At 42.0% G+C, this 16410-nt stretch overlaps 1 protein-coding gene across 1 annotated transcript in view; it reads right to left on the bottom strand.

Moving 5' to 3' along the window:
- Positions 1-16410, bottom strand: part of slc12a5b (solute carrier family 12 member 5b) — a 100140-nt gene that overhangs the window by 26008 nt on the left and 57722 nt on the right. The window contains exons 9-18 of the mRNA XM_089119435.1: positions 16066-16233; positions 15313-15411; positions 15014-15071; positions 14113-14287; positions 13908-14026; positions 7090-7188; positions 5569-5688; positions 4350-4454; positions 4052-4220; positions 3744-3939 (exon numbers count right to left, since the gene is read on the bottom strand). Coding sequence (XP_088975561.1) covers positions 3744-3939; positions 4052-4220; positions 4350-4454; positions 5569-5688; positions 7090-7188; positions 13908-14026; positions 14113-14287; positions 15014-15071; positions 15313-15411; positions 16066-16233 — 1308 coding nt within the window. The remainder of the gene's footprint in view (positions 1-3743; positions 3940-4051; positions 4221-4349; positions 4455-5568; positions 5689-7089; positions 7189-13907; positions 14027-14112; positions 14288-15013; positions 15072-15312; positions 15412-16065; positions 16234-16410) is intronic.

Genomic DNA, 16410 nt, shown 5'->3' with positions numbered 1-16410 from the left:
GCCGTCCTTGGTGGTCCCAGTCGTTTCTTTTAGAGCTCCACCGGATGATCAGATGCCGCTGAATCAGAGGGGGATTTAATTTTCTCTGGGGATGATGATTTGGCTGCGCTGCCACCCTCGAGTGTGCCAGCGTTGTCTGAGTCAAACCCAGAGCTCACGGCTATGCTTTCCCAGGACGCCGCAAGTGTCAGGCTCGAGTGGAACCCTCCACCATGTCCCGAACCTTCTTGGCTGGAAAATTGGTATCTCGGGGCGGCCTGTGCTGGTTCTTAGCGCCCCGCCCCAGTGCCTTTCTTTCCGGAAGTGCACAAAAAGGTTACCAAAGCATGGACGGCACCTTTTTCTGCCCGAAACCGTTCTGATGTCTTTTCCTCCTTCACTATCCTTGACGGCGGAGCGGCTAAGGGTTACGTGGGGATCCCCCCATTGGAGTGTTCTGTGGCGATGCAACTCTGTCCCAAGACCGCTACCTCCTGCCTGAGAAATCCGCTATCAGGGCTTCCCACATACCTTCTGCCCCACCCTCGAACCAGGTAAGTGTGGCACAACACACTTAGACCCTGCGTCGGGCCGCTTCAGTGCCTCCCAAGCCGAGTCCCTGTTTCCACCTCGCTGCTCCATCCCGGGTATGTCTGTGGACCCATTGGTCCCGCTTGCACGGTGTCTGGGAGCCTGGCTAGTGCTTCCCAGCCCACCTTGCTGGCTCATCCGTGCCATCAGACTCGGCTATGCGATTCAGTTCACTCGGCGCTCACCCAAGTTCAAGGGCATCCTCTTCACCTCCATGCGGAGTTGCAATGCCTGTCTTCCGGGCAGAAATCAATGTCCTACTGGCGAAGGACAGCCCCTACTTCATTGTACCCAAGAAAGGCATGGGATATGGCCAATCTTTGACCTGCGAATCTTGAATCGGGCCCTGCACAAGCTCACATTCAGGATGTTAACGCAGAAACGCATTTCCGAATGCATCCGTCCCCAAGATTGGTTTGCAGCGATCGACCTGAAGAACGCGTACATCCATGTCTCGATTCTTCCTTGAAACAGAGAGTTTCTACAGTTTGCGTTCGAGGGATGGGTATATCAGTACAAAGACATACCCTTCGGGCTGGCCCTGTCACCCCGCGTCTTCGCGAAAGTCACAGAGGCAGCCAATGTTCCACTCCGAGAACACGTTTGTATTGTCAACTATCTCAATAACTGGCTGATTCTAGCTCAGTCTCAAAATCAGTGCGAATACAGGGACATGCTGCTCCATCACCTCAACCTGTTGGGGCTTCAGGTCAACTGGGACAAGAGCAGATGAGAACTTTCCCCTGTGCTGAGGATTTCTTATCTTGTTTGGACTCGGGCAACCAGACAGCTCGACTCACAGAGGACGTACAATGGACATGCAATGTCAGGTCAGTGAACGGGGCCTCAACTGCATTGCCATATCAATTACCTCGAAACTGTAAACTCCACGTCTGGTCCCTGGATGTGACACGGAGTATCTAGGTGACCTACCCCAGGCGGTGGTACACATCATCACTTCTGCTAGAGCCCCCTCAACGAGGTGCCTCTATGCACTGAAGTGGAACCTGTTCTTGAATGGTGTTCTTCCCACCGGGACGACCCTAAAAGATGTCTGATAAGAGTTGCGCTTTCTTTCCTTCGGTTGGAGCCTCCACCCTCAAAGTGTATGTTGCTGTTATCGCCACACATCACGATGCAGTTGAAGGTTAGTCATTGGGAAAGCATGACCTGATTGTCAGGTTCCTGAGACTGAATTTGCCTCGTCCCCAGTGCTCCTGACTGCTCTGGCTTCCTTCAAGAGGGTAGGGGACCTGCAAGCATTTTCGGTCGAGAATTGCCTAGAATTCGGGTCGGACAACTCTCACGTTGTCCTAAGACCCCGGCTTGAATACGTGCCCAAGGTTCCTACCACTCCCTTCAGGGACCAGTTAGTGAACCTGCAAGCGCTACTTTCGGAGGAGGCAGACCAAGCCCTTGCTTTTCTCTGTCCCGTCTGCTCCTTTCGTCATTTGTGGTCAGAATGCAAAGCTTTAGGAGTGCAGATTAGCATTTCGTCTGTTACGGAGGCCAGTGGAAGGAAAAGGCACGCCTTGTCCATTTGGGTTGAACACTCATCTAGAAATGTAGCTTCCTCCTGGGCACTGCCTCAAGGCAGCTCTCTGACAGATATTTGTAGAGCTGCGGGCTGGGCAACACCTAACACCTTCGCTAGATTCTAGAGCTGGTATCTTCCATTATACTCGCCCACAATGGCCAGTAGCGCAAAGGACCCGTTCTTAGTGTCGGCTTACAACGCCCGCCCCGCTGGGCTGGATATGTGAGTCTATTTGCTCCAGTAGTGTTCCCCAGAAATAGAAAACCCTGTTAAGTTCCTCCATCATCCCTGCAGCAGTCAGACATTACGGAGCATCTGACGCCAGGCCTATATTCGTATGCATTGTGGAAACTGTACAAGGCTGGGTGTCCGGCTCAAGCCCGGCTCCACAACGAAAAACAAGGATGTGATGCACCTGCCGCTCATTATATGCTCTCGCCACAATGCACAGCAGCTGGTGCAATTGTCGCTGTTTCATTGTCCTGTTCGTACAGCTCACTGCAGTGGACGTTTGCGGTTTCGATTTATTGGATTTATTGGCGGTTTATTGGCCGAGCTCTTTAATGACTTAATCTGTCTGTATGAAAGGTGATGAAGTATTAGACATGCGTGTTTTATGGGCTGTTAAATTAAACTAACACACTGGTAGTTTGGACCATCAAAGCAGTCTGAACGATCTTAAATATTATTAGTTAAATTATAAAATATGAAATATAAAATATTAAATATTGTGATATTTTGATTGTTTACGTATAATCTTTTCCCTTTTTTGTTTCCCTTTCTTTGGAATTTCATGTGTTTGCCAGTGTATATCCAAATGTGATTTATTTGAACGGTTATACAGAGGCTTAGCAAAAGAGGAGAGTGTATTTGTTTTCTTTCTGTATTGTTTCTTCATTTTGTTTATCACTTGCTTTAAAATAACCTTTATTCACTAATTTGCTGTGTGGTTTGTCCCTTCTGTTTAAGTTGGTTAATTCGGTCTGTGGTATTTAATTGGTAAACTGTGTACAAGATCTATTTTTAGGATGTTTTAAAATGGTTTCCTGTGTAAAATATACTTTTGGAAGTCATGTTTCTGTCTTTGACGCAATCCGAACCAGCAGGGTCCTTCATATTGTTGTAATCCTTTTGGGTTTAATTATTTTTGTGGTATTCTGTTTATTTTTATACATTCCTGGGTGGAGAAGTAACCTAGGTGGCATGGTCTGTTTTTTTTTTATATTTAGCCAAAGGTTACATATGCCTGTTTTGTGTGTATGTGTTTGTTTAGATCAGTCATGTGTTTGTGATTTAGTTCAATAAACAAATGTGTACACATTCATGTAAGTTTGATTCTGGTCCCTGCTTGTAATTCAATGCCACTTTAACAATGCGATCACAGCATGCTAAGAAAAATAAATGTTTCTGTGGTCACGAATAATCTCCTCTCTGAGAGTTGATAGATGATCAATACTAAATGTTCGCTGGACGATTATATGAATTGATTGTGATAATTCAGCTATATTAAGTTAATTCTATTAACTGAGAAATTAAAACAAATTATTCATATTTCCCTTTTGAGGTACTTTGCAACACCACACAGTCCAAACTAACCCACCATATAAGAAAATCCATGTCTAGACTTTTGTCTTACCAATGAAGTTTCTGCAACGGTGGTGCTCCTCAACTTGTTTCCAGTTCTTGGGGAAGCTGACCAGAACCGCATTGTGGCGGAGGCCACCAAGACCTCCAGCTTGTATCAGATGTGAGGTGGCGTCTCGCAGGTTAGAGGATATCACTACCTGACTGAATCCCTTCACCTTTTCAATCTCCATCAGCTTCCTTAGGGACTGAGACAGATAGAGATTATTATATTAGTACCATGTACAAATGGCTCATTACCTGGTGTGTGGCTTTAGGAGTTGTGTGTGTGTGTGTGTGTGTGTGTGTGTGATTGCGTACTTCGTCTGCTTTCTGTGCCTGTGGTTGGTTGTTTAAGTAGGTTCCCTCCACACACGCTCCTACAATGGTCAAGCCTTTGCCTGCTTTCAACTGATTGGTCAGCGACAACAGTCGAGGTTGCTCCACATTCTGCTCTCCATCCAAACCCACAAGAACAAGAATCTGGGGCCTGGAATATTGATAACATTTAGAATTTTTATGAACATTTGAATTAATGTTGGAAGAATGCAGTTTGACGTGATATACTGCATGCCAACATTTGTTGTGTTCACAGGCATATTACTGATCTGCCACTAACCTCCAGTTTTTAGTGTGAGGAGGACCTTGCTCCAGCCTCATCAGAGCATAGCGGGCAGCACTCAGAGATATGCCACGTATCCCATCGCCCCACTCTTTCTCTGCCCTACAAAGATAGAACACACAGTCAATAGTCAATTTAGTGCTTTAAGTTGCTTTCAACATTGATAATCAAATCATTGAGCATCAAATCAGCATAATTATAATAATTTCTGAAGGATCATGTGACTGAAGACTGGAGTAATGAATTTTTTTCTTCGCAATCATAGGATTAAATTACATTTTAAATATATTAAAACAGAAAACAGTAATAATTACAATAATATTTCACACCATTACTGTTTTACTGTATTACAACGCATTCTCACCCCAAGGCGTCACCTTTGACCATGCTTCAATATTTGTCGTTTTAGGCGCCCTTTAGCGTCACGTACATGACGCGATCCTACGGCGTCATCTAACTGACGCTAAAGGAAAGCGTCTATTAGAGGACGCGGTTAGGTTTAGGTGTGGGGTGGGGGTAGGGTACACGCGATCCTAGGGCGTCATCTAACTGACGCGAAAAGGCGCCTAAAGCGTCAGATATTGAAGCATGGTCAAATGCTTCCCAAGGCGTCAGTTAAGTGACGCCTTGGGGGTGAGAATGGGCTGGTATTTTACTGCATAAGTTTATAAAAACAATAATAAATCTTACAAATCCCACACTTTTAAAGATTAGTGTAACTACTAGATCATATTTTGATAATTTACTTTGGCTTTAGTACATTATATTTATATTTTGATCAAGTACTTTGGCTTTAGTACTTGGCTTATTATAACAGACAATATAAAATCAAATAACTGAAATCGTCTTAACCTTACAATATCATTCTTTTATCAATATTATCTCAAACTGTACTAAAGGGTATTTATACAGTACATAAAAATACAATCTTATTTGGAAGGCCAAAGGTTAAAAACACCTGGATAAGGTAAAAATCATTAATCCGTGTCTTCCACTAATAATCATCTAAAACTACAGTATATGGACTTATTGTAAATAATTACTCAGCCACATTCGACAGGCCTTTAAATAAATCCTCTAGCAAAAGAAAAAAAAAACTGAACAGACAATAATGCATTTTCTTCAGATTGATTTAGGTTGTGTGAAAAACATTAGGTTTTTTTTCCCTATTTTTTGTCAAGTCGCTTCCCCCTGAGGCTCATTTAGGTTCGCTTACCCGCAGAATTCGATGTACTTATAGATGCAGCTGGCGATCACCATGGCAACGATGGCGTAGTACCAGGAGCAGAGGAACATCAGGGTAAGACACAAGCTCATGCCCAAGAGTGACAAAGCCCTGGAGAAAGATCATAGTCTCATCTCATGCTTATTTGTCCAGTTTGCAATTGCTCAAAACATACATTTTGGTGTCAGCTATGTTTACACTAATTACGATAACTGCCACATGTGACTATATTCTTAGAGGTGGAAGGACTTAATTTTGTGGTGTGATGGCTGTTGGCTTCACTTCGACATTCAACCTTAAAGATTACAAAAGACTGGACTTTTAACATTCATCCTCTCAAAGCAATCATTTCATGTCACTGACACGAACCTAATGCTACGTTCACACCGGACGCGAATCGCGCGTCAAATTCGCGCCTGACACGTCTAGTTTGACGCTTGACCACTTTGTGTTATTTCGCGTGTCAAGAGCGAAACTGGCGCGCGTAAAAACAAAAGTTTGAAGCGAAATTTACGCGCGTGACGCGCGTCAGAATCGAAATCTGTTGGCGGCCATTGTTTTTATGTCGACCGAGCATTCATCAAGAGAGTTACCGCTCTGTATTTACTCTGGAGAGCAGAACAGCGGCGTGGGGATCATCGTCGCCGTATATTTGTGTCCACCGGACCCTTCGGAGCCGAACCGTTTGGCGAGTTTCACCATTTGCTCGCTCCAGGAGCTGCGCTGGATGACGGCCGCTGTCAGCGGTACTTCCGCCTGCCACGCGCCCAGTTTGATGACATGTTGTCCCGCATCAAAGCGAGGATCACCCTCGCCCTCATCCACCTAATCTAGCTGTCATTTATTTTTGTTTTGATAATAAATAGAGCCAGCCTTCAAAAGTTATTAACCTGTCCTGTGATTTTTTTTCTCTCTCTCACGTCCAGACACGAATTTATGCACATGTTGATTGTCTTTACAACATAATACTATTTTATATAATCTAGCTATGGAATGAATAACATTCAATACAAAATGAACATGTCTCGTATATAGAAATAATGATTTAAGTGATAAAACATTAGCTTTGTTGTGCATAATCCCACTAGTCATATATTAACAAAATAATTTATTGAAGCATCCAGACACTTCACCACGTGAGCAAGCAGCTAGGCTCCTGATTGGTTAACGCGGCGCGAATTCACGCCAAAGTTCAGATTTTTCAACTCGGGCGGCAGACGCGAATTCGCGTCAAACGCGTGAATATGCACAAATGGCACATTCGCGCTTAACGCGCCAGACGCTCAATTCGCGCCATTCGCGCGAACTTGACGCGCGAATGAGGCGTATTCGCGTCTTCCGCGCCGCGCTCCATGGCTCATTCGCGCCGCAGGAATTTTTCACGCGCGTAAAGCGTCTTTGCATTGACTTAACATTGAAATAATTCGCGCCTGACGCCCTATTCGCGTCCGGTGTGAACGTAGCATAAGGCAGCAGGAGTTTGTGTGTGTTTGTACATGTGTAATTATGTACCAGTGATAGAATTTAAAGCGTGGCCTCCAGTTCGGCGTCCTGAGGAGAGTCTGCAGTGCACAGGCCAGGTTTACAAACATGTAGCACATGAGAAAGAACCTGTGGGGGGAAACAAAGCAAAACTCTAACACTTTATAATAATACCCACTAATAATCATTAGTTAAGCATGAGTAAACAGTTAATTCATCATTCATAAAGCATTAATAGACATTAATAAGCAGTTTATAAATACAGCTAAATGTTTTCTTCTAGATTTAAAAGCATATCTTTAATTTGTTTAATAATTGTATTTTCATCCTTTATTAATGATCACTATCATTTCTCAATGAAGAATTGCATTTTTTGTAAACCAGTTATTTAAGAGTTTTCAGTGGTTCATAAGATTACTTAGAGTGTGTAAGTAAATGATTAATAAACTATTTAAATGTACATTCATACATCTTATTATTCAGACATACAGTGATGGCTACTTAGTGTGTTAATAAATGCTTTATTAACATGTATTTATGCTGTAATTTAGGGTTAATACGGGTAGTTACTGTATAAAGCATTCAGTAGTGGTCAGTTAATTATGTTTGTGAGCTCATCTAAAGTGAGGGCCATTATTATAAAGTGTTACCCGAAACTCTATATGTAATATTGAGAAAATACTTACCCTTAGAAGTTTTTATGCTTTGTTTTTATTTTAGCAATGAACCACTATTTATTTACTTGCGTACTTAAAATATATTTCTGTTTATCAATGGCAAGTCATTTTGTCAAACTGAACATGAGCATAAGTTGTGTTGTTTCTGCACCATGCCCATCATTGGTTTTGCTGTTTCACAGAACAAATATATGTTGTTGTTGTTGTAATGTTAGCTATAGTAACAGGACAGTTTTGAGTGTCATTGCTTGTCTGGAGCTGGTGTGCTCTGGCGACTAACAATCAACTCTTGCTAGTATATATTGTTTGTGTGCTGTGTGTTCCTTGTTGTTTATTTATAATCTTTGCTTTATTTTTTGTGAAACATAGTGTTTTCAAGCATAGTGATTTCAAATATCAAAATATCAAAAGTGTTTCTCAGAAATTGCTTACTGCACCTTTAACTGTTAGTTGTGACTTAGTGAGAGCTCACAGTACTCATTATATGAGAGCCCAGTCATTCATTGCATATAATTTTAACAATTTCCCTGTGCCAGTGTCTCACAGTAGGAGGCTCGGTCTTGATCCACTGGAGTAAAACATCTTCTTGCAACTAAACGAAGATTATATAATGTTTTTTTGGCATGTGTTTGTTACTGGCATTCTATCTGAGATATTCAATAATTTTTGATCTCCTCAAAAAAATAATTATTAAGAAACAAGAGAAATATTTAAAATAATAATCAATTGTTTTCCAATTAAAAATAATATTTTGAAATATATTTAAAAATAACATTTTAAAATACGATATAAATAATAATGTATTATATTAAATCAAAATATATATTACAATAATTATATTAAAAAAATATAATTAAAAGAAACTACTATATTTAAATAATATATAATAAAATAAGTAGAATAAGGTCTGTGGTAAAAAAAAGAAAAAAGAAGATATGCCATCAGAGTTTCCCCTTTAAAAAAAATGATGCCGGCAGAGGTTTCGTTTTACGGACATTTTGATGATATGCCAGGCAAATATCGCCTCTTAATTAGTCAAGTTGAGGAAAACTGAAGGCAGGCTCTACGTAACTTAAAAAATGAAATAATCAGGCCGTGTACAATGCAACATGTTATGATTAGCCTAACTTTCAAATAGATCAACACCAATTGTTTTTTACTATGGTTTCACACATATTCACTTTTTGAAACTTTGAGGCACGGATGCACATAATACAAATAAATAAAACATCTCCAGTTAACTAGCAGATCATTAATTTAGTTAGCTATTATAAGAGATCTAGCGCTAAAATCTGTTGTTTTTTAAATTAAGCTGAACACTTGTGTCCGCTGAGCTTGCATGGGCGATGCGCTGCGCGAGTTGCGCAATCTTCACGCGTTTCAATCTATTGCCGTTGCGGAGAATCTCCTATTCATTCCGGTGAAATCACAAAATAAAATGCACACAAACAAATCCTTTCTTGATATAGGCTGTAACTACTGATGGACATATGCTATTCAGTTTTGATGAGAAAAAAAAAAACTAGCATACGAGCGCGTGGATTAGAACCACTGATCTATATAATGAGATGTTCCTGATTCACCACCGTCCGTCGTGTCTAGCCTCTGAAAAAAGCTTTTAAGGCTAATTTTTTTCCCGGCCAATGTCTGGTAATTACCGGACAACGGAAACCCTGATGCAATATAAAATATGGTAACCCTTGTTCCCCTGAAGGAGGGAACAAAGATGACACATCAAGGTCGACGAAAAAATAATCTTACTAGAGAGGCCATTCTACTTAGAGTGAAACTAAACGAGCTAATGCACATTGGCGTGCAATCCTTTGCAACAGCTGCTATATAATGAGCAGGGGGTGCAATTGCACTTCAGTTTTTTGCTGAGGAGCCAAGCCGATGAGCTGGATGCCCCGGCGAGCCGCAGCAGATGTGGCATCTCTGTTCCCTTCTTCGAGGGTTACCACTGAAGCCAGTGCTGAAGCGGTCTCATATGGAGCAAGCACGAGTGGAGTTAACGCTGCTGCCGCTGTCACATGCCCCAGGAGCCTCAGCAAAAATTTCAGTGGGACCACTGAACGTGTTCAAGCAGTTCAGCACCGACTGAGCGCGTTTCTCTGTGAGTTGCGCTTTTCTGTGCTTGTCTCCAACTCCATACAGAGAAAAGACATCCTCTACAAGGGGGAGAGCTTTCTCTTTTCCCAGTTGACCTGAAGACCCAACTAGCTGAGGTGCCTGAGCACAGGGCCCTGTTTTCCCATAACTGATCTCGAGAGTTTGCTAATATGAGCCAGACGTCGAAAAAGTTGAGGAGGCAAACGCCCTGTTCTCTCATGGGAACAAGAGCCCCGTCCGTGACTTTCGTGAAGACATGGTGAGACAGGGAGAGCCCGAAGGGCAGGACCTTGAACTGATATGCTCAACCATCGAACGCAAAGCGCAGAAACAGCCTGTGTCGATGAAAAATCGAGACATGAAAGTATACGTCCTTCAGGTCGATCGCTGCAAACCAATTTCAGGGACTGATGCATTTGAAAATGCATTTCTGGGGCTGAATGGTAGCTTGTGAAGGCTTCAATTCAGAACTCACAGGTCCAAGATTGGTCATAACCCACCGCTTTTCTTGGGTACAATGAAGTAGGGGCTGTAGCACCCTGACCTCATATCGGCTGGAGCGACCAGCTCTATCACATCCTTTGCCAGTAGGACTGCGATCTCCGCTCGCAAGACCTGGGCATCGGCTTCTCTCACTGTAGTGGAGTGGATGGCCCAAAACGACCGTAGGCATACGGTCAGTGTAGGGCAGTGAGGTAAAATTCAAGGACACAGCTCGGGAGGTGCTCTCTGGGAGTGTGCTGTGCAACACTTACCTAGTTCCACAGGACAGGAGGCGTGGGAGGAGGCTTGGTTGCGTTCTTGAACTGCACACTGCTGCCCGCTGGGTAACGCTGGTTTTGACGCCAGTGGCGGAACACAAACAAAAGGGAACAAGATTTTCACAAGCAGTCCCATCCATCTTCGGGTCACTCCTAGGGCCGCTTACCTTTGGCTTTGCAGCCCCTCTTGGACACAGGGGAGTTAAGGAAACTGACTTTGTCAGTCTCCCTGATGACGGCCAGACACAGCCAGAGATGGCGTTCCTGGACCACCATAGTGGACATTGCACGACCCACCGTTGTATGAAGCGTGAGGTCCGTCTCAGCATGAACTTCTTGGAGAACTTGGGGATCATGACCTCCCTCATGCAGGTCCTTCAGTGCCTTGGCCTGGTGAACCTGCAACAACGCCATGTCATGTATGGCAGGAGCAGCTTCCCTACAGTCCTTGTAAGCCTTGCCGGTTAAGTCTGACGAGTGCTTACAGGCCCAGGAAGGGATACAAGGGGACCAGCAAGGGCCACCCCAAGAAACGAATCATCCAGCCTTGAGGACTCGGGACACGGTGGAGGGTTCCACAAGTGCCTGATCCTGTTGGCGGCCCGGGAAAAGCATGGACATTCTCTTCGGGTCTGACTCAGTGCATCTGAATCATCATCCCTGGAGAAGTGTGAACCACCCTCCGATGCATCGATCGCCATCTGATCATCTTGGGGAGCGCCGAAACATACAGCTGGTACACACCTCATGGATGGTCCAGCACGTTTTCTTGGCGGCTCTAATGGCTGTGGAGCATGGGAGGGAGAGGGTTCCTAGGGGGTTGGTTCCCCAAAGGAAGCACTCTTACAGTGATCCTCAGGTCACCCTCAGGAACAAGAGTCTCGACCATAGCTCTGAGATGGTCACCTTCCCACAATGGGTAGATGACTCATCCACGAATGCTGCCACAGCATGTTCAATGCAACGTTCGTGACCATCCCCTGATCCCAGGTAATGACCGCATCCAAAAACACACGCAAAAAAAGACGCACTCCACCTGTGTAAGCTCTTTCAGGGGACTGCTCTCCTTGGTGCTGTTGAACATGCAGGGGAACGGTTGTAGCGAACACAGACAGGGAAGTGTGCAGCCTGCCGTGCGCTGTCTCTCTCTCACACCGATCTTACCAGCCATAAGAATGGCTTTTCAGAGCTCTTGCAGCATCGTACCAGCTGTAAGAACAGCTATTTTGTTTTGCTCAGTGACAAACAACACAAACACAAAAAGACCGAATGATTACGTGGTCTAAATTCCTGTTTTTTTTTCACTATTGTAAATAGAGTTTTAAAAAATTACAAAAGTCAAAACGCATTGCATTATGCATCTGACCGGCTGATTATATTTAAAGGGTCACTTCACCCATTTGCATTAAGCTAATTAAGCTGTATCTTTCATTAAGCTGTATCTTTAGAAACCCAGTCATATTTTTGAATGGTTGTGGTTTATTCCCTTATTTTCCCCTGAGATGGGAGAAATAAGGATTTAAGTGTTTTACTTCCTGCTTATCATGAAGTAAAAATCATCATTTTGCGTCACGATAAGCAGGAAGTCACATTTCATTAAAATCTTTTAGACTACAAACATTAGCTCATTATTATTCCAGGGTGTGGGACCCACTCACCCTACAAGCCTATTACAGATCAGTGGGTGGGACTTCACTTGCAGATACTGAATCAATATCCGCCATCTTGTTTGGAAGCTAAGCTAACAAGCGCTGTGGAGATAGTAAGTTATGACAATGACGGAAGAAACTAAACATGATATGGAAGAAGAGGATTTTGAAGTTCAGCTGCTCGAATCCGATGTTTGTGGCTATCTTTACGAATCGAAGTATAGTTTAGAGCAGCTGAGGCTGTTGGAGGAACAGGAGGCGGCTGCCTGTCGGTCAAGAAGCCCGGACTGGGTCGAGCTCGGCGGATTGCTGTTTCCTGTGCTCTCGCTGCGTGCTACGGCCAACGGACACAGAGTCCGTCTGCTGCAGAGAATGTCAACGATGGCAATTTCTCCTGGAGGAAATCTCTGAATCAGGCGAGCACACAGACGTTTGTGTTGTGATGACTGACAGAACATCCAGGTATCATGCAGAACATTCAACTTTCCACACCAGAGACCCAAGTTTGAGCCCACCTTGTGACAAAAATCAGGCCTGTTTCTCTCTCGATCTGCCGTTGTCGCTCCCCATTTTATGCTTGTGAGAGACGCGAGACCGGCGCACTCATCACAGTCTTACATTATCAATCACGCCACCGGCCTCGCGAGACATGCTGTCCTCTTACATCCCTCGCCCTCGATCGTCCTGCTCGTCACAGCCAACTAGACATTTTGTGTGAAATGAATTTCAAACTCTGGTGACAGCTAACGTTAGCCTTTTAGACGAAAGAGTGAATTCTCTGTTTGCGCTGTTCCGGATTAGTGGGTGTGGCTTGCGGAGCTGTGCAATGCGATGCATTGTGGGACCTGTAGTCTTTCAGACAAATGCACCCCTTGGTTATTTTCTGTCTTTTTTCGGTCAAGAGGGCACCAAATTAAAAAAATTATTTTACATTTCGACTACATATATGATCCACTTTCAATAAAGATTAATTTTGCAATGGGTTAAATGCTCCTTTAATACATCGAGAAAACACGAATACAACACACTGCACTTGGATGAATAAATGTATTCGCTTTATTTAATAATATTACCAGTTCCATATTATCTTTATTAAAAAAATAAGACACTAAATGTTTTTTTTATTTTTTTAATTAGACTGCATTCTTGTCAATTTCTAAATGTTTACTTTTTAATTTATGAATTATAACAGACTAATGGGGGAAATAATTATTACTTTTTAAAAATTGGTTTTATTATTATTATTTTATATAAACAGTTAACTTATAAAATAAAGGTTTTACAACAACATCACCACCATCTTCTATATGATATATGATATTGGTGGAGGGGGCCCACATCAATATTTTTTCAGGAGGCCCCGAATCCTCTAGCTACGGCTCTGACTGTACACAACTTCACGTCATATTTACCACAGACCGTACTTAAAAACTCTATTATAAAAACCTATAGGAAAACCTCAAGGGAACCACTTCCGGGTTTTGATGTCATCCCTGCGGCACTTAATTGAACAACCGGCTTTTGGAAAATAGTCTATTCAGCATAGTGAACTTCTTTATTACAACAATAAGAGAGTGGAAACTTGTTGTTGTTTCTCTGGGAATCATAAAGAATGAGGAGCGCTGTGTGCGCTTGGGTAGTTGCTTGCTTACATTGACAGAATGGGTGCAACCGAATCCAAGGAGGCGATGATAATGCCAATCTCACAGATGCAGCCTGTCAGGAGGAGAGCCCATGTAGGTTCACCATTAGCTTTGCCATGGCCAAACACCTGTAAAATTAAGAAATACCACTTAGTATGATCAAGTGTGGAAGCATCAACAGAGAGATAATCAGAAGGCAAACATATACATATACCCTGAGGAAAGGAATGATGCCATCGCGGGAGATAGCTTGAAGGAGGCGGGGTGCTCCTGTCAAACTCTGAAGCCCTGCCCCACAGGTGGAGAAGAAGGAGCCAAAGACAATGACCCAGGGCGAAGGCCATGCCAGGGTGCCAATAACCAAGTTACCATTCACGCCTTCCCCAAATCTGCATTTAGAACAGAGTTGATATTGTTAACTAATAGCATTCAATAAATTCTTGTTAATTGAAATAAGGCTGAAATAATATACAAATAAAATTCGATTAAAAACTTAAAAAGCCTAAAATATTTAATTAGAAATGCCACCTTGGCAATTAATTGAGTAAGTTGAAATACTCAAATTTCTAAAACTAAAAATGAAATTAAATAAATTAAAGCTAAAAACAGAAATATTTAAACAAAGGACTAATAAACATGGCAAAGGCACATAACAAAATTCAAAACTGAAAATATGAAAATTATTTTTATGTGGAAAACATTTTAATTAAATTGAACTGCACTGACTGAAATCAAAGTTTTAATTAAATTGATCTGAACTGCACTGACTGAAATCAACATTTTACTGTAATTAAATTGGAGGCTATACTGATTAAAGTAAATCAAAAGTAGAACCAGGGTTATTATAACTAAAACTAAACTTAAAAAACAACACGTAAAAATAAAATATACAATTTAAAAAAAAAAATTATTTTACTTCAGATAGTTTGTCAACATGGACCATTTTCACAGACTGATGTGTTTTAACAGCTATCAACATCGCAAATCCTACAAAGTGTTTTATAATTAAACATAGTGGGTCCACTATATATAGGTAAAAATCAAATTTAAAATTTAACAAAACTATAATAGAATATGTCCGTGATATTAAAATAACACTAGAAGTACAGACTTACTTGTCCCTCAAAACGACTCCGTCAACACAGGCTCCGAACAGAATCACACTAGACATGTCTGCGAGAGCAAAAATTGAGGAGAATGACGACAAAAAAAAAAACAGCAAAAAGGCATTCATACTATTTCAGCCACAGATTTGACCACAGATGAAAAATATCAAGTCTTTTAATTTTATCATTATCGTTTCCAAATTACACTGTATACAAATTTATGTATATTTATTTCAAGATGTGCAGTTCTGCACTGAGTCATTTATGTGTCAGAGCTGGAGCGGTTTTGAATTTGGAGTAAAGGATACAGATGATTGAGGTAGTTGTGATGGCCATGATGGTCCCAACAGGGATGGACTTCTGAGCATCCTGCAGGTCACCAGAACGGTTGGAACCAGCCATGATACCTGTGACATACACACAAACATTATTAAAACACTGGGTCTGTTTGTGGATCAGTTTTTTTTTTTTTAACTTTACACACAAATCCAAGAATTGCACACACACATTGCAAATGCCTCACATCTATTGCAAACATACACACAATTATTCAAAACCTAAAGCTCTTCTTTCTTTCATGAACTCCTATGTACATTTCCGTACAAGATTGAAAGTAATTGGCAGAGTGATGTAGAGAAATTCACGGCAAACACGAAAGCAAGATTGAAACTAACATTTTTTTTGGGGGGGCATTTGTGGTTGTGAATAGTTTTACACAGTCCAAAAAACCTATAACTTGTCCTTTGTCCAATTTTTTATGCCTATTCTAAGGTTGGTGTTAAACAAAGCAATGTGAGGATTTAGTGTGAGGCACTGAGGAATTAAAATCAAGATACTTCCTGTTAGATGTTTGTGTGGTACATAGAGAATTCTGTGTTGTGGTTTGCAAAAAGTGTTTTATGATATTGAAAACTGAGTCGAAGGCCAAGAATTAGTGTTTGGTTCTGGTGTTTGAGTTCGGGTTTCCGAAACTGTTTGACAAGTAAGGATTTTGTGTGTAAGCAGTTGAAAAAAAACTGTAATAATAATTCCCCTAATAGTCATGGAACGGTTGTACTGACCTGTGACAGAGGGGAAGTAGATGCCAACCAGCAGGGTGAAGAAGCTGGTGATGTCAGCGAGGACATATCGGTTCGTGTTGGTTAGTGGTGCCTCAGGGTCGAGTGCTGCAGCTATACCTCGTTTCTCTATGAATGTATTTTTCTCAGCAAACATGCTGAAAAGGTTTTCTGTGAAGAAGAAAAAAGATTCACAATTTTTTAAAAACAAAATGACATCAAATACAGAATCGGTACATTTTTTGAACATTAAAGCTAATCAATAACATTACTGGTATACTTAATAGGGCTGGGTATCGATTCACATTTCAATTTCGATTCGATTTCGATTCACAAGCTCTCAGTTCG

The sequence above is a fragment of the Pimephales promelas genome, chromosome 14 (genome assembly GCF_988280905.1).
Source record: "Pimephales promelas chromosome 14, fPimPro1.hap1.1, whole genome shotgun sequence".
NCBI lineage: Eukaryota > Metazoa > Chordata > Actinopteri > Cypriniformes > Leuciscidae > Pimephales > Pimephales promelas.
The sequence above is the reverse complement of the archived record's forward strand: the minus strand, read 5'-3'. Positions and strand labels throughout refer to the sequence as shown.